General features: G+C 46.6%; 1 protein-coding gene across 1 annotated transcript in view; it reads right to left on the reverse strand.

The window, feature by feature from the left end:
- The window catches only part of RAB38 (RAB38, member RAS oncogene family), a 41,323-nt gene extending 24,520 nt beyond the window's left edge, over window positions 1-16,803 (reverse strand). Inside the window, exons 1-2 of the mRNA XM_056858849.1 lie at window positions 16,726-16,803; window positions 1,132-1,429 (exon numbers count right to left, since the gene is read on the reverse strand). Of these exons, the coding sequence (XP_056714827.1) occupies window positions 1,132-1,429; window positions 16,726-16,803 (376 nt within the window). The remainder of the gene's footprint in view (window positions 1-1,131; window positions 1,430-16,725) is intronic.
- Window positions 16,804-18,127: the final 1,324 nt, after the last annotated feature.

Genomic DNA, 18,127 nt, shown 5'->3' on the forward strand with positions numbered 1-18,127 from the left:
CAGTTGGATTCTCTCTTAAAGAAAGTCGGCATATAAAAAACCAACTCTTCTTCTTCCACATGAAGCCAGCTGGGTGATCTTGGGCTAGTCACACACTCTCAGCCGCACCTACCTCACAGGGTTTCTGTTGGGTGGGGAGGGAAAGCAACCGTAAGCTGGCTTGATTCTCCCTTAAGTGGTGGAGAAAGTCAGCTTATAAAAAACCAACTCTTCTTGTTCTTCTTCCATATGAAGCCAGCTGGGTGATCTTTGGCTAGTCACACTCTCTCAGCCCCACCCGCCTCACAGGATGTCTGTTGTGGGGAGGGGGAGGGGAAGGGGATTGTAAGCCGGTTTAATTCTCCCTTTAGTGGTAGAGAAAGTCAGCATATAAAAAACCAACTCTTCTTCTTCCATATGAACCCAGCTGGGTGATCATGGGCTAGTCACACTCTCTCAGCCCCAAATACCTCACAGGGTTTCTGTTGGGGGGGGGGGAAGTGATCGTAAGCCGGTTTGATTCTCCCTTAAGTGGCAGAGAAAGTCAGCATATAAAAAACCAACTCTTGTTCTTCTTCCATAGGAAGCCAGCTGGGTGATCTTGGGCTAGTCACACTCTCTCAGCCCCACCCACCTCACAGGGTCTGTTGTGGGGAGGGGGAGGGGATTGTAAGCCGGTTTAATTCTCCCTTTATGGTAGAGAAAGTCAGCATATAAAAAACCAACTCTTCTTGTTGTTCTTCTTCCATATGAATCCAGCTGGGTGATCTTGGGCTAGTCACACTCTCTCAGCCCCAAATACCTCACAGGGTTTCTGTTGGGGGGGGGAGGGAAAGCGACGGTAAGCCGGTTTGATTCTCCCTTAAGTGGCAGAGAAAGTCAGCATATAAAAAACCCACTCTTCTTCTTGTTCTTTTTCCATAGGAAGCCAGCTGGGTGATCTTGGGCTAGTCACACTCTCTCAGCCCCACCCACCTCACAGGGTGTCTGTTGTGGGAAGGGGATTGTAAGCCGGTTTGATTCTCCCTTAAGTGATAGAGAAAGTCGGCACATAAAAAACAACAACTCTTCTTCTTCCTCCTCCTCCTCCCCCCAAGCTCGACCCCCCCCCAATCTCTGGGCAGCGACCCCCACCCCCCCTCCGCCCCTTACCGGCGATGTCCCAGAGCTGGAGGCGGACCACGGTCTCCGGGTCCCAGGGGAGGACCTTGAGGGCGAAGTCCACGCCGATGGTGGCCCGGTAGTGGGGCGAGAAGTTCTGGTGGACGTAGCGCTTGATGATGCTGGTCTTGCCCACGCCCAGGTCGCCGATGACCAGCAGCTTGTAGAGGCGCTCCTTCTGCCGGCCCCCCGACGCCGCCGCCGCCGCCCTCTGCATGCTGCCTGGACCCCCGCGCCGCTCGCCAGGCGCTCTGCCGGCCGGCCGACTGCGCGGGGGGCTCCGGCCAGGCTGCGGGAAAGGGGAGGGCAGGGCAGGGGGAGGAGCGAGCCGGGGGAAGGAGCCTGGCAGGGACCCCGCGGGCGGGGGTCGCCCTGCCCGGGAGAAGCGCTCCCCCACCCCACCCCACCCCACCCCCGGCGGAGGCAGCCCGCGGAGCATGATGCGTTCATGCGCCCAGGGCCAGACGCTGATCTCAAGCGCAAAAACTTGCAAGCTCTGATATTTGATTATAGGGTTCTTTGTTTTGTTTCACTGATTTGATGTTTGATGATCCCTTTTTGTAACAATTGTAATCATTTTTATGCCATTAATGGTTGATGATGATGATGATGATGATGAAGCTGATCTCAAGCGCAAAAACTTGCAAGCTCTGATATTTGATTATAGGGTTCTTTGTTTTGTTTCACTGATTTGATGCTTTATGATCCCTGTTTGTAACAATTGTAATAATTTTTATGCCATTAATGGTTGATGATGATGATGATGAAGAAGAAGCTGATCTCAAGCGCAAAAACTTGCAAGCTCTGATATTTGATTATAGGGTTCTTTGTTTTGTTTCACTGATTTGATGCTTTATGATCCCTGTTTGTAACAATTGTAATAATTTTTATGCCATTAATGGTTGATGATGATGATGATGAAGAAGAAGCTGATCTCAAGCGCAAAAACTTGCAAGCTCTGATATTTGATTATAGGGTTCTTTGTTTTGTTTCACTGATTTGATGCTTTATGATCCCTGTTTGTAACAATTGTAATAATTTTTATGCCATTAATGGTTGATGATGATGATGATGAAGAAGAAGAAGCTGACCTCAAGCGCAAAAACTTGCAAGCTCTGATATTTGATTATATGGTTCTTTGTTTTGTTTCACTGATTTGATGTTTTATGATCCCTTTTTGTAACAATTGTAATAATTTTTATGCCATTAAAAGTTGTTGTTGTTGATGATGATGATGAAGAAGCTGATCTCAAGTGCAAAAACTTGCAAGCTCTGATATTTGATTATAGGGTTCTTTGTTTTGTTTCACTGATTTGATGTTTGATGATCCCTTTTTGTAACAATTGTAATCATTTTTATGCCATTAATGGTTGATGATGATGATGATGATGATGAAGCTGATCTCAAGCGCAAAAACTTGCAAGCTCTGATATTTGATTATAGGGTTCTTTGTTTTGTTTCACTGATTTGATGCTTTATGATCCCTGTTTGTAACAATTGTAATAATTTTTATGCCATTAATGGTTGATGATGATGATGATGAAGAAGAAGCTGATCTCAAGCGCAAAAACTTGCAAGCTCTGATATTTGATTATAGGGTTCTTTGTTTTGTTTCACTGATTTGATGCTTTATGATCCCTGTTTGTAACAATTGTAATAATTTTTATGCCATTAATGGTTGATGATGATGATGATGAAGAAGAAGAAGCTGACCTCAAGCGCAAAAACTTGCAAGCTCTGATATTTGATTATATGGTTCTTTGTTTTGTTTCACTGATTTGATGTTTTATGATCCCTTTTTGTAACAATTGTAATAATTTTTATGCCATTAAAAGTTGTTGTTGATGATGATGATGATGAAGAAGCTGATCTCAAGTGCAAAAACTTGCAAGCTCTGATATTTGATTATAGGGTTCTTTGTTTTGTTTCACTGATTTGATGTTTTATGACCCCTTTTTGTAACAATTGTAATAATTTTTATGCCATTAAAGGTTGTTGTTGTTGATAATGATGATGATGAAGAAGAAGAAGCTGATCTCAAGCGCAAAAACTTGCAAGCTCTAATATTTGATTATAGGGTTCTTTGTTTTGTTTCACTGATTTTATGTTTTATGATCCCTTTTTGTAACAATTGTAATAATTTTTATGCCATGATGATGATGATGATGATGATGATGATGATGAAGCTGATCTCCTCCCCGCCCCCTTTCAGACTTCCATTCTGCGGGGGGAGGGGGCGCTTCCTTTGGAGGAAGCCCCATAGAAGTCCAGGGGACTCGCTCCCCAGGAACACAAACGAAGCTGCCTTCTCCTGAAGCAGACCCTTGCTCCGTCGAAGTCAGTATTGTCTGCTCTGACCAGCAGCGGCTCTCCAGGGACTCAGGCAGGGGTCTTTCCCATCACCTCCTTGCCCGGTCCCTTGAACTGGAGATGCGGGGGATTGAAGCTGGGACCTCCTGCGTGCCGAGCAGATGCTCGACCACTGAGCCACGGCCCCTCCTCTGAAAGTGCCTAGGATCAGGATGCCAGTTACTTTTTTGCAAAAGTGAATTATTGGTGGATCCTTTGATTTGTTTTGGACTTTAAAGTGTCTTAGCAAATTGTGCATTATAGGACTATAGTAATTTTCTTTGTTGTACGTGTAAAATACTGTTAGAAACAGATTTCATTATATTTTGGCTTCCTATGCTGATTTTTGTGTGTGTGTGTGTGATTGTGCTAATTTAGCATAGAGGTGTTCTTTTCCTACTATAAGACTATTCACACATGCATGGCTGCCATATGATCCCTCGCCACTTGGTTACCAAGCATACGTTTGAAGATAGCCCCTTCTTGGTCACCTAGGGTGAAGAAGAAAGGTCACCAAGTGACCAAGCCGAGAAATTTTCAAGCTGGCTCTTTTTAGACATCCCGTCCACTGATATTTCAGAGGCACCTAACACAAGCATGTGCAAATAACCGGCGGGCAAGTAGAAGTTTTTGTTGGCTAGTGACTTTGGTGGACTTAATTTACGAGCCCTCAGTGGCTTGCTGAATGTGCCTCCATTCTTCCCCACCCAATCCAGCTATGATTAATTGTGGCACAATCCCATTGAAAACAATGGGACAACTCATTTACATGATGGAAACCTCCATTGTTTTTAATGGGATTTATAGTGCAATCCAGGAGGGAAGGCAGCATGGTATAGCCCCACTGAACACCATGAGAATGACCTCTGAGTACCCACAAATAGGATTTTATCATATGTCGCAACTAAGGCATGGTCCACCTATGTAGAGAAATCAGAGTGTAGACTTCTGAGAAGACAGAAGCAGTTATTTTGTAGATCACATTTTACTGCTCTCCCATGCACAAAAAAGGCCCCTGGGAGGAGAAAACTAGCAAAAGGGGCGGGGGTTGAGCAAAAACCTTTCATGCTGATAATGCTAGATTTTTACTTGCACTGAAGTATTGTATTCCGATTTGGTTGTGCAAAAAGGAAGCGTTAGCCGTGACCACGTTGTAGTCCCATGATTCCCTATTTTATTGGAAACACTTGGGTGGGCTTAGGAATGCCAGCCTCGGGGTGGGACCTGGGAATCCCCCAGAATTACAACTGATCTCCAGACTACAGAGATCAGTTCCCCTGGAGAAAACGGGATGCTTTGGAGGATGGACTCTAGGGCATGGTGCCCCACTGAGGTCCCTCCCCTTCCCAGCCTTCCCAGAGTCCACCCTCCAAAGCAGCCATTTTCTTCAGGGAAACTGCTCTCTGTAGTCTGGAGAACAATTGTAATAGCAGAAGATGTCCAGGCATCACCTGGAGATTGGCAACCCTAAATGACGTTGAAGTCTCTGCTTAGTCCTGAAGATGACCAATTGGCTTCAATGGTTTAGAATTAGGTTGCCAGCTCCAAGTTGGGAAATACCTGGAGATTTTTGGGGCAAAGCCTGAGGAGGGCAGGGTTTGGAGAGGGGAGGGACTTCACTGCCATCAAGTCCAATTGCCCAAGCTGCCATTTTCTCCAGGGGAACTGGCATCTGTCAGCTGGAGATCAGTTGTAACAGCTACTACCTGGAGGTTGGCAACCCTACTTGGAAGGCTATCACTCTGCTTAGGGCGGCAGTGTGTCTCTCCGCCCAATCTACGTCACGGGACTACTGTGAGGATAAAATGGAGGAAGGAAGAACAATGGGATTGATAGCATTGTGGCCTGCACGGGGGAGATTGACTCACTTCCTTGGGAGTGCTGGGACAGGATCATTGACAGCTGTCTCCAAGGCCATACGACACAGATGACGCCTGGCCATGAAGGCCGCAAGGGGTTTCAGCCGGCTGTATCGAGTCCCCGTCGACTCATTCCTGGGAAAGAACCTTCTAATTGACAAATATACAGAAGCCACTTCATTCCCACCGATTGCGTCTTCGGGACAAAGATTGATTTGATCAATCAGTTGAATTACCACGTTATCTTGGTTCTTCCGCCTCCCCACCCCAATGGTTTGGATCAAAACGTTCACCTTGATGTGACCGAATGGTTGATTTATCAGACGTACCCATCGTGAAATGCCTCTCTCATTAAAGACCTTCTTCAACGACTGAAGAAAGGAATTTACCCACCCCACCCCAAAAAAATGCAATGGCTCTCTTGTGCAATCCTATGAGGTAATTCCTCTAATTCTTTTTTTGTGGGGAGGGGGGAGCATTTGTTGCATCTTAACTTGCAACAGAAATGAGGTTTGCGGTTTTTTTGTTGATAATTGTTGATAGGGTTTCCAGGTCCCTCTTTGCCATTGGTGGGAGGTTTTGGGGGCGGAGCTTGAGGAGGGCAGGGTTTGGGGAGTAGAGGGGAAGGACTTCAATGCCATAGAGTCCAATTGCCAAAGCGGCCATTTTCTCCTGGGGAACTGATCTCTATCAGCTGGAGGTTAGTTGTAATAGCAGGAGATCTCCAGATAGTACCTGGAGGTTATCCAAAAGAAACAACCTGTGCAGAAAATTAGAAGAAGCTAAAGAACAATAACCAGCGCGAATGTTCAATAGGACTGTTCATAAGTATTTATTTTTTGTATATTGAGCCGTTGTGCTGGTTATTGTTCTTTAGTACCTGGAGGTTGGCAACCCTATTGATCTTTTTAACAGTTTTGTTAAACCTGGTGTTTTGTTGCATTTTTAGTTTACAATTTATATATACTATACTCACACACTCACAGATTTATTCATTTCGTAGATTTTATCCTATCCTTCCTGAAGTTGCTCAGGATGGTCAGGTAGGGTAGACTGAGAGGGTGTGACTGTCCCAAGGCCACCCAGCAAGCTTCCATGGCAGAGTGGGGACTTGAACCCGGGCCTCTCAGATCCCAGTTGGACACCCAATAACTACACCATAGTGGCTTCAGACAAACTGAAGACCAATAGAAGTGACTTTGGATTTTCACTAGATTGTAGAAAGTATTGCTTGCAAGGAGAAAGGGGCTCTGTGGCAATACAGTGCGGTGACTCTATTTCCTTTTGATATATCTTCTGAAGAAAAAGCTCTGGCAAGGTTTGAAATCACGGGGTTATCAATCAATCATTTATTTTACGGTCATTTGACCAAAAAAAGAACAGATCTAATCAGAAGTGACAGAAATTTACAATAAAAACAGTATCAATCAAAGAATGCACAAAGTAAAATATATCAATAAAATCCCATAACTAAAAAGACAAATACGCTAGTTTCTAAAATGTTTATCAATCAGATTTTATCTATTTGTAAATTGCATCCTTTCGGGCCTTATATATTGCAACACAAAATTTGGCCACACATCTTGAAGTTTGTGGGTTGCTATCCTCCAGTAGTTGTTGGATGCAAATTTTATCAGGTAGGCCTATATTATTTCTTAAAATTTCTTGAATAGTCTTAGCTCTTGACTCATGATGGAGAGGGCAGTATAAGAAGACATGTTCACGGGTCTCAATTTCTTCACCATTGCATGGGCAGACTCTCAGAAAGAGGATTTTTTTTATATCTGCCTTCTAAGACGGCCGATGGCAAAGCTCCACATCTGGCTAACTAACATGAAAGCCCTTCTAAACTTGTTCACCTTCAGTGTCACCAGATATGGGGCTGCCGTCATCAGGTGTCTGAACTTCTACACTGGGATATCTTTTGTTATATGATAGACTTTTTGCACCTTGTTGGTTTCCGCCACTGTATTTTCTTGGGTAGATTGGTACAGCTAGCTGTGGCCATTTAGGCAGGGTCGGTTTTGATGCTTGCTCAAAGCTCCTTTTTTAAATCCGACCTTTAAAATTCCTGTTCATGGTCCCGATGCAAGAGGAGAAAGTCAAACAAATTCCACTCACCTGCTCCTTTGTTCCTTTATTTGCATAGCCATTAGCAATAGTCATTTGCATAGCTAACCCGTGGCTGTGATTCTTCATGTTTCCTTGAGTGGATGCTTCGAGGCAGGGACGGAGCAAATTTTAAAAAGGTCACATTAAGGGGGCTCTTAATAAATGCGAAGCAGGTATGCACCAGCTTTCGCAGTGACATCTGGAATGACGGTTCAGTGTGAACTCAAAAAAATATGCGGGGCACTTCAGTCTGGAATGCGCTGCTAATTACCAAGCATAAACAGCCCATCTTTTCTTGCATAGCTAGGTGGGTGTAAGAAGCAGGGTCTTTTCTGTTGCGGCTCCAGATTATGGAATTTCTTCCCCACGTCAATTTACCCAGGGATGCAGAAAGATCAGGCAAAGATCAGGAACCCACAAGGCTGAGGGCTTTCATTATATTGGTTGATAACTGCTTGAGATTACTAAACAAGTCTCAGGTACAGTTGCTAACCTCTAGGCAGGGCTTGGAGTTCTCCAGGAATTACAACTACAAAGACCAGGCAGCTCCCTTAGATGAAATGGCAATTTTGGAGAATGAACTCTATGACATCCAATCCCCACCGAGCTGCCTCCCCCCACAGACTCCACCATCTGCAACCTCCCTCCCCAAATCTCCAAGAACTTCCCAAGCCAGAGTTGGCCACCCTAGGACAGTGGTTTACACAGATAAAAAGGAACTGGCATTTGTGTGTGTGTTTGCCACACAGCTGACTTATGGCGACCCTGTAGGGTTTTCAACGAAAGAGACATTCAGAGTGGGTTTGCCATTGCTTGCCTCCGCATCACGACCCCGGGATTCCTCGGAGGTCTCCCATCCAAATACTTGCCAGGGCTGACCCTGCTTAGCTTCTGAGATCTGATGAGAACAGGCTAGCCTGGGGCTATCAGTTATCATCAAATGCAGCATAGACAAATCATGGGTTCTACATCACATCAAAGCCTGAACTCTCCCGAGATGCTAAAATGACTAAACTGAGGCTATTGTACTTTGGTCACATTATGGGAAGACAAGAGTCACTGGAAAAGACAATAATGCTAGGAAAAGTCGAACAGAGCAGGGAAAGAGGAAGACCCAACATGAGATGGATTGACTCAATCAAGGCTGGTAATGATAGGATGTTTTGGAGGTAATTAATTCATAGGGTCGCCATAAGCTGGCAGCGACTTGATGGCACACACCATGCACAAATGCAGCATTCTAAACCATCTGTTGTGTGTTTCGTGCAGGTGTGGTGTAGTGGTTAAGAGCGGTGGTTTGGAGCAGTGGACGCTAATCTGGAGAACCGGGTTTGATTTCCCACTCCTCCACATGAGCGGCGGACGCTAATATGGTGAACCGGGTTGGTTTCCCCACTCCACCACATGAAGCCAACTGGGAGTCACCTTGGGCTAGTCTCAGCTCTCTTAGAGCTCTCTCAGCCCCACCTCCCTCACAGGTCTGTAGTGGGGAGGGGAAGGGAAGGTGATTGTAAGCCGGTTTGATTCTTCCTTAAGTGGTAGAGAAAGTTGGCATATAAAAACCAACTCCTCCTCCCCCTCCCCTCCCCCTCCCCTCCCCCTCCCCCTCCCCTTTTCTGGTTTTTAATTCATTTGACTCCATTTCAAGTTTTAGCCAATGTCTTTTCATTTATTTTTACCCTTCTCGGAAGCGGCCTCAACGGCAAGGTGCCAAATGGTGCGGTATCAATATTTTAAATAAACACTGCCCTTAAACGTCTTCCCTAACCTTGTTCCTTCCTGTTCTTCGCTCTTCTCGAAGGGCTTGAAAGTGTTACATATTTTATTATTTTAATGGCTTTATAATTATTGTCAGACCTCTTGCATTAAGCATTGTGGGTTATAAATATCTTGAAATTTAAAAAATGCAGAACGAGGGATGATTGTGGATCACCCACAGGGCAATCCTGAGAAGGTCTACCTAGAACGCTACTCAGGTTTATTCAGAGGAGTTTACTTCCAGGAAAGGTTTGTTAGGATTGCATTTAGGAATTCTAATCTCCAGATGGGGCCAGAGAATCTTGCAGAATTACAACTAATCTCCAGACTATAGTGATCAGTTCTCCTGGAGATAGGGTTGTCAGCTCCGGGTTGGGAAATACCTGGAGATTTTTGGGGCAGAGCCTGAGGAGGGCAGGGTTTGGGGAGGGAATTCAATGCCATAGAGTCCAATTGCCAAAGCGGCCATTTTATCCAGGAGATCTCCAGCCACCATCCAGAGGTTACAAAAAAAATGGGGGGGGGGACTTCGTGCTGAATGAGGCTGATAGCAGAAAGAAAAAGAACAGCACGGCGGCCAATTATGCTATTAAAGGTATATCTTAATTCAACAATATTTTACACAAAATTTGCAATAATTGTTATGGGCACAAAGTGCATTTGAAACAGGGCCATCATAACGCATGGGCCCGATGGGCACTTGCCCGGGGGCCTCATGAGCATAGGGGCCCTATGCTAATCTGTGTATGTTAAGTGACTTGCCATAAATTGTTGATTAGTTGCTGCTGTACAGCATGTTTTTAATGTTTTAACACCAGTTTTGTTGAAGTGCCAATAAAATAAATATATGTTTAATATTATCGACCATTTACTTTTTATTCCTGTGAGTGGTTGTCGTAGGGCCCCCCGCACACAGGTTTGCCCAGGGGCCCATAATGCTGTTAAGATGGCCTGGTTTGAAAGCATGTATTGTAATATTAACACCACATTGACTATAGATATATAATGTATTCTTATTGACTGTTCACTGTGTTTTAGGGCTGTCAATTCAGTTCGGCCCGAACTGAAAATCAGCCGAATTTCCCCTGATTCGGTGGTTTTTAGTTCGGGAGGAACCGAACTCAAAACTGGCGGGCAACCGGGGGGGGGGGCGAATTCAGCGAGTTCGGGAGTTCGCGAATAAATTCGGCAAATTCGGCCGTCAGTAAGCAGCATAACCGTCAGTAAGCAGCATTCTCCTCCCCCGGCCAATCGGTGGGCAAGCTGGGTCTTCTTCTGGCCAATCAGTCAGGATTGAGTGCTGGAGGAATCAGCTGATGTGCGGCCCGGCCAGGGGGAGAGAGAGAGAGAGAGCGAAATCCTCGTGTGTGTGTGTGGGGGGTGCTTGTGCACATTCACTCCTTTCTGTGGCTGCAGGGGGCGTATTTTTTGGGGTACAGACACAAAACTTTCACTGGAGCTTCAGATGAAGCTTCTTAAGGTACCCCCCAAGTTTTGTAAACATTGGGTCAGGGGGTCCCGAGATATGGGCTCCCCCTTTTTCTTTCCATGGCTGTAGGGGGTGCATTTTTGGGGGTACAGATCCCAAACTTTGAGCGGAGTTTCAGACCAGTGTTCTTAAGATACCCCCCAAGTTTTGTAAACATTGGGTCAGGGGGTCTCGAGATATGGGCTCTCCCCCTTTTCCCTCCCCCCTTTTTCCATTTATGTGGCTGCAGGGGGCGCTTTTTTGGGCATATAGCCCCCAAACTTTTAGCATAGCTTCAGTCAATTATTCTTAAGATACTACCCAAGTTTTGTAAAGATGGGTTCAGTGGGGGCAGAAATATCGCCTCCCCCCTTTTTCTCTTTCCATGGCTGCAGGGGGCGCATTTTTGGGGGTGCAGATCCCAAACTTTGAGCGGAGTTTCAGACCAGTGTTCTTAAGGAACCCCCCAAGTTTTGTGAACATTGGGTCAGGGGGTCCCGAGATATGGGCTTTCCCCTTTCCCCTTTCCCCTTTTCCCTATTGGGATGAATGGATCAGCCGATCCTGTGCATCTCCAGAGCAAAACGTTCCGTGCCTAATTGGAATCATCTTGGATTACAAGTCCTCTTCAGCCCCTCTTGATGGAACAGAAGACAGCCACAGTAAGACCCCTTTGGGGGCTTTAATCTATAATTTTTCTCCTGTGTATGTGTGTGTGTGTGGGGGAAAGCAGAGTCTGTGTGTGTGTGGGGAGGGAGCAGTTTCTGTGGGTGGGGGGGGGAAGCCAAAGGGGGCTTTCGTCGGTTCTGCCTGGGGTGTGTGTTCCCCCTCGAGTCTCTCGCTCCCTGGTTTGAGGGGGGAGGTTTCAGTTGTGTGTTGCAAAGGTGTTGTTTAACAAGGTTGTGTTGTTTTGCAGTTGTTTTGCAAATTTCTCAGCTGTTGTCGGGGCTGGGAGCTTTGTGCGTGGGCGGCAAGCTCTGCTGAGAGATGCACATTAAGGGTGGGGGGACCCCTTTCAGGGCCCATATCTTAGCCCCCCCTGACCCAATCTTTACAAAACTTGGGGAGTCTTTCAATAAACGTCCTTTGAAGCTCTGCCGAAAGTTTGGGACCTCTAACCCCCAAAATGCCCCCCCAGAGCCGCGGAAAGGCGCGATTGTGTTTTTAATGGCTTTATTCGGCCGAATTTTTTCCCGAACTTTGAATTCCCGCCGAATTGAACGGATCCGAAGTGGGGGAGTTTGGACTTCGGCACGTACCGAACCCACAAGGGCCAAATTCGGCCGAATCCAAACTGTACCGAATTTTTTTTTTGTGACAGCCCTACTGTGTTTATTGTGTGTATTCTTCATTGATATCTGGCACAAATTTTGTGTAAAATATTGTTGAATTAAGATATACCTTTAATAGCATAATTGGCCACCGTGCTGTTCTTTTCTCTTTCTGCTACCACCTGGAGGTTGGGGGAGAAACAGGCACCTCTATACTAATACCAAAGGTTAGGACAACAGTATAGGAGCGAAAAACATTTACAAACAAGGTGCAATTTTTATATAAGCTACTGAGATTCCTATAAACATACAATGTACAAATACAAGTAACCACACTATAACCAACACATAGTATGTACAAAATATACAATAAAGGAGCAAAAAATCTTTCAAAGGTCTCAGCAGAGTACCAAGTATGTATAAGTTCAAGTTCAATTTTCAGATGAATAAGAAGCCACAATCTTCAATTGAAGATACAACCAACTATGTGTTGGTTATAGTGTGGTTACTTGTATTTGTACATTGTATGTTTATAGGAATCTCAGTAGCTTATATAAAAATTGCACCTTGTTTGTAAATGTTTTTCGCTCCTATACCACCTGGAGGTTGGCAACCCTACTGCTGGGTGACCTTGGGCCAGTCACGGTTCTCTCAGAACCCTCTCAGCCTCGCCTGAGTGTCTGTTGTGGGGAGAGGAAGGGACGTTGATCTTAAGCCAGTTTGAGACTCTTTAAAGGCAGAGAAAAGTGAGATATAAAAACCAACTTCACCTCCTTCTTTGTGCTAAATATATCTGAATCCAGCATGTAACATTCACTCAGGTCCTTCACAGAACAGGCAGCAGCAAGTAGGTTAAAGGCCAAGTCAGAGCTGACAAGAGGTATATGAACCAATTCAGCACTCCCCTATAGAAGCTTGCAGTTGGTTACAGATTCTCCAGTGACCCACATAATTTCGTGCTGCGCTCTTCAGTCTCGGCCTATTCTTGCAGGGTTTCCCCCCCCCCTCGTTTCAAGAGCAAAAAAAGAAGGGGAAGCCATATGGGGGGAGGAAAAAAAGGCCCCGTTGCTAACTGATGGCAGAATCCCGCAGACAAATCCGTTTCTGCATTCACCCACGTTCCAGTTCAGTAGCAACCACTGAGAGGTGAGATCTGCAGTGAGTGGTTTTGCAAAAGTATAGTTCAGCTCTTTACCAGCCCAGAGACCACCTTCTCCCCATTGCACCGTTAAGATCAACCGTGAGTTCCTTCTTCACTGAGCCAGCGTGGTGTAGTGGTTAAGAGCGGTGGTTCGGAGCAGTGGACTCTGATCTGGAGAACCGGGTTCGATTCCCTACTCCTCCACATGAACGGCGGACGCTAATCTGGTGAACCAGGTTGGTTTCCCCACTCCTTCACATGAAATAAGCTGGGTGACCTTGGGCTAGTCGCAGCTCTCTCTGAATTCTCTCAGCCCCACCTACCTCACAGGGTGTCTGTTGTGGGGAGGGGAAGGGAAGGTGATTGTGAACCGTTTTGATTCTCCCTTAGGTGGTAGAGAAAGTCGGCATATAAAAACCAGCTCTTCTTCTTCTGTGCCAGGTTTGAACAGAAAAGATGGGAACAGATGCGGCTTCTACACGGAGATGAATCTCTGTGGGGCTCATGTTGCAGAGGTGTTCACTGTGGCAACAGGTCACCCAGACAGCAGTTTCCCCCTCATTTGCCTTGCATCAGTCCAATGCAGACACTATTTTGTCCCACTCCATCATAATAGGATTGAAAAAGAAATAGGAATTGAGAAGTGGGGACCCGCAAGAAATTTGCAGGGAGAGGGCTTTCCCCTGCCTTTGCTTCCTTTCCTCTCTCCCCTTCTCTGTCAGTGTTCCCCCTCTCACTTTCTGTCCCCTTCCCTTATCTGTCAGTCTTCCCTCACTCTAGGGTTGCCAGGTTCCTCTTTGCCACCAAGGGGAGGTTTTTGGGGTGGAGCCTGAGGAGGGCGGGGTTTGGGGAGGGGAGGGACTTCAATGCCATAGAGTCCAATTGCCAAAGTGGCCATTTTCTCCAGGTGAACTGAAGTCCCTCCACTGAAGTCCCTCCCCTTCCAAACCCCGCCCTCCTTAGGCTTCACCCCCAAAATCCCCAGGTATTTCTCAGTTCGGAGCTGGCATCCCTAGGTAAAGCCTCTTCCTTACCTACTCCACGGTCCTGATCCAAATCAAGCCCCTCCACACTTTAAGAATTCCCCACAGCAGCTTTCTAGCCACAAAGAAGGCGAATCCCCGTAGTTTAACACTAAGAAGGAAGGGTAGGGGGTGATCAATAAGGAGGAGGGGGGGTTGATCAATAAAGAAGTTGGCTCTTAAAAGAGTCTGAGAACCCTCTGATGTAACGTTGGCTCAACAGAAATTGGGAGATAGCTTTTAAAAAGGAACCGATGAAAAGCAAAGTTCTTTCAATATAGAGCAACGTTTTAAATAATTCAGCTCAAAGGTACGTGGCTGTTAATGCAAGACCAGCCCTGAAGTCCAAAAAGGGGAGGGGGAAACATGATTTTACCTTTCGGGAAACGTTTTATGGATGTACAAAGAACATCGGAGCATGACCTTTGTGAGGGGAGACGATTAAAATTCATCCCAAAGTTTTGCCGGCCTGAGCAGTCTTTATCAGAATGTGCTAGTGACGATTGAAGGCAGGAAGCATCATGCCTCTCATGTGTGGGACATTAATCATGCTTTGGTGGACGTTTGCAATTTGAGAATGCATTCACATGACTTCAGTCGGCGTAGCAGATATGTACATAGCTCAGAGGTCGAGCCCAGGACCCAAGGGCTTGAATTCCATTCTGTTCCGAGGATCTTGGGGCAGCTTGTGCCGGGAATAGGGTTGCCAGGTCCCTCTTTGCCACTGGCAGGGAGGTTTTTGGGACGGAGCCTGAAGAGGGCAGGGTTTGGGGAGGGACTTCAATGCCATAGAGTTAGGGTTGCCAACTGCCAGGTAGTAGCAGGAGATCTCCTGCTAATTCAACTGATCTCCAGCCGATAGACATCAGATCACCTGGAGAAAAACGGCCACTTCGGCAATTGAACTCTATGGCATTGAAGTCCCTCTCCCCTCCCCAAACCCCACCCTCCTCAGGCTCTGCCCCAAAAGTCTCCCGCCGGTGGCAAAGAGGGCCCTGGCAACCCTACATAGAGTCCAGTTGTCCAAGTGGCCATTTTCTCCAGTTGAACTGATCACTATCAGCTGGAGATCAGTTGTAATAGCAGATCTCCAGCTAGGGTTGCCAGGTCCCTCTTTGTCATCGGCGGGAGGTTTTTGGGCGAAGTCTGAGGAAGGCAGGGTTTGGGGAAGGGAGGGACTTCAATACCATAGAGCATGGCCAAAGCAGCCACTTTCTCAAGGTGAATTGATCTATATCGGCTGGAGATCAGCTGTAATAGCAGGAGATCTCCAGCTAGGACCTGGAGGTTGGCAAACCTATATCCAGCTAGTACCTGGCGATTGGAAACCCTAATTGGGAGTGACCTTCCTCAGCCTGAGACCCCAGAGAGCCACTGTCACTCAGAGGAGACAGCATGGGCCTGTAGCCAGACCTTGGCAAAAGTCTTGGCTATGGAGGAAAGCATTCTAATTTTCTAGAACAGACTTGGTACAATCCAGGGGAACGGTTCCATGGAAAGCAGCCAGAGTGTGGAGAAAATGCTTCCAAGACTTTGCAGCTACGGTTGCCTCCCCTGGCTTTGGAAATTCCTGGAGATTGAGCCTGGGGGTGGAGCCTGGGGAGAATAGGGTTTGGGAAGGGGAGGACCTCAGCTGGGTATAATGCCATGGATAGGGTTGCCAATCTCCAGGTACTAGCTGGAGATCTCCTGCTATTAGAACTGACCTCCAGCCGATAGAGATCAGTTCCCCTGGAGAAAATGGCCGCTTTGGCAATTGGACTCTATGGCATTGAAGTCCCTCTCCTTCCCAACCCCCGCGCTCCTCAGGCTCCACCCCCAAAAACCTCCCGCCAATGGTGAAGAGGGTCCTGGCAACCTTAGCCAGGGAGTCCACTCTCCAAAGAGTGGGGAGAGCCAACATCATAGAAAAAGCACATTTTGGAATAGATGTTCTATTGTAAACTCTCCCTAGCCATTACAAAGAAGGCGAGAGTAGTTTTTTTAAAAAAAATCTTGCTTATTATCTTTATGGGACAGCGGGTGCATTAGATTACCACTTCCGGGAGCAATTTCAAAAGATCTTTATTTATTCCTGGGAGGAGGAAAAAGTCACAAAAGAAAAGGGGAGCTTTATACCTGCTGAGCCGAGGGCTTTCATATTCCCCACACACCTGCTCTTCTACACCGCGGAACAAACAGCAATTTAGTGGGCTTTAATTTAGAAAAATTTTCTTTGTTAAATAAAAATAATCTTTCCCCTCCTTGGGTGTGTTTTGGAAATGGGTTCACATTGCCTTCTCTGGCAGAGAGAAGTTGAATGCTTAATAAGGTTTCTCACTCTTCCTTGGCAGAGGAGAAGAACTCAAATGTGTCAAGACTCTGTTATTGTTTTGATGCACGTTATACTTGAAGCAGTAGGGGATCTGCAAACAGCCTGTGTAGGAAAAGGAAGATGTAAACCTCCAGTTGCTCAAGATAATTCCAGCCCCAAATGCCATCCATTATGGTTTCGTGTTAAGAATGTTTGTGGTGTACCAACTGTATATACAGAACCTACGCTGATACATCTTGTAGAAGGTTGCCAACCTCCAGGTGCTAGCTGGAGATCTCCAGCTAGGCTTACCAGGTCCCGTAGCTCCATTGGTGGGAGCTTTTCAGGAGCGTTGCTACGGCGTGTAACACGCTGGCGCAATGCGCGCATGCGTCCCGCGTGGCACACCTACGTCACTTCTGGGTTTACCCGGAAGAGATGCGGATGCTCTAGCAATCTCTGCCAAAACTCGATGGTTTCCATAAAGTTTCTGCAGAGGTTGCTAGAGCGTCCACATCTCTTCCGGGTAAACCCAAAAGTGACATAGGCGCGTTGCATGGGCGTGCATGCACGCATTGCCCGCCAGCTCTCAGCTGGTCAGCAGGCAGCCCAGTGGATTGGCGGGATTTTACCCGCCACCACCAGGCACTTGGCAACCCTATCTCCAGCCAATAGAGATCAGTTCACCTGGAGAAAATGGCCGCTTTGGCAATTGGACTCTATGGCATTGAAGACCACCCCTCCCCAAACCCTGCTGTCCTCAGGCTCTGCCCCCAAAACCTCCCACTTGTAGCGAAGAGGGACCTGGCAACCCTATTTGGAGGACATTGATTAATATGGGTGCCATGAATTGGAAGCATCTTGATGGCACTTAACACTAGGGTTGTCAACCTCCAGGTAGTAGCTGGAGATTTCCTGCTATTACAACTGATCTCCAGCCAATAGAGATCAGATCACCTGGGCAAAATGGTCATTTTGGCAATTGGACTCTATGGCACTGAAGTTCCTCCCCGCTCTAAACCCCACCCTCCTCAGCTTCTGCCCCAAAAATCTGCAGGTATTTCTCAACCCAGAGCTGGCAACCCTATGTACCATTGGAGCAGGTTCTATTGACAAGGACTTTTTATTCTTCTCCTCCTATGTGAGCCTTTGTAGGACCAGGGGCACCAGTGGGTGTGGAATGGCTGGAAATTGGGTTGCCAACCTTAAGATGGAGCCTGGAGTTCTCCCAGAATTACAACATACAAATATACGAAGCTTGAGTCAACCATTGATCCGTCAACTCAGTACTGACTATTGTGATGGACATCAGTTCTTGAGCATGTGAGGAGAAGGCCTTTCTCAATGCCTGTGCCCTGAGATTTGGGTTGCCAGCTCCGGGTTGGAAAATATCTGTGGATTTTGGGAGTGGAGTCTGAGGAGGGCAGGGTTTGGAGAGGGGAGGGTTTCTTATTGGGCTATAATGCCATAGACTCATAAGAAAAGCCATGCTGGATCAGACTAAGACCCATGCTGATGTAAATGCCTAATAAAGGTAATGATGATGATGATAAGACCCATCACGTCCAGCAGTCTGTTCACACAGAAGCAAACCGGGTGCCTAAGGTTGCCAGCTCCAGGATGAGAAATACCTGGAGATTTTGGGGTGGAGCCTGAGGAGGGCAGGGTTTGCAGAGGGGATGGACTTCAATGCCATAGAGTCCAATTGGAGGTT

This window comes from Euleptes europaea, chromosome 12, assembly GCF_029931775.1.
Source record: "Euleptes europaea isolate rEulEur1 chromosome 12, rEulEur1.hap1, whole genome shotgun sequence".
NCBI lineage: Eukaryota > Metazoa > Chordata > Lepidosauria > Squamata > Sphaerodactylidae > Euleptes > Euleptes europaea.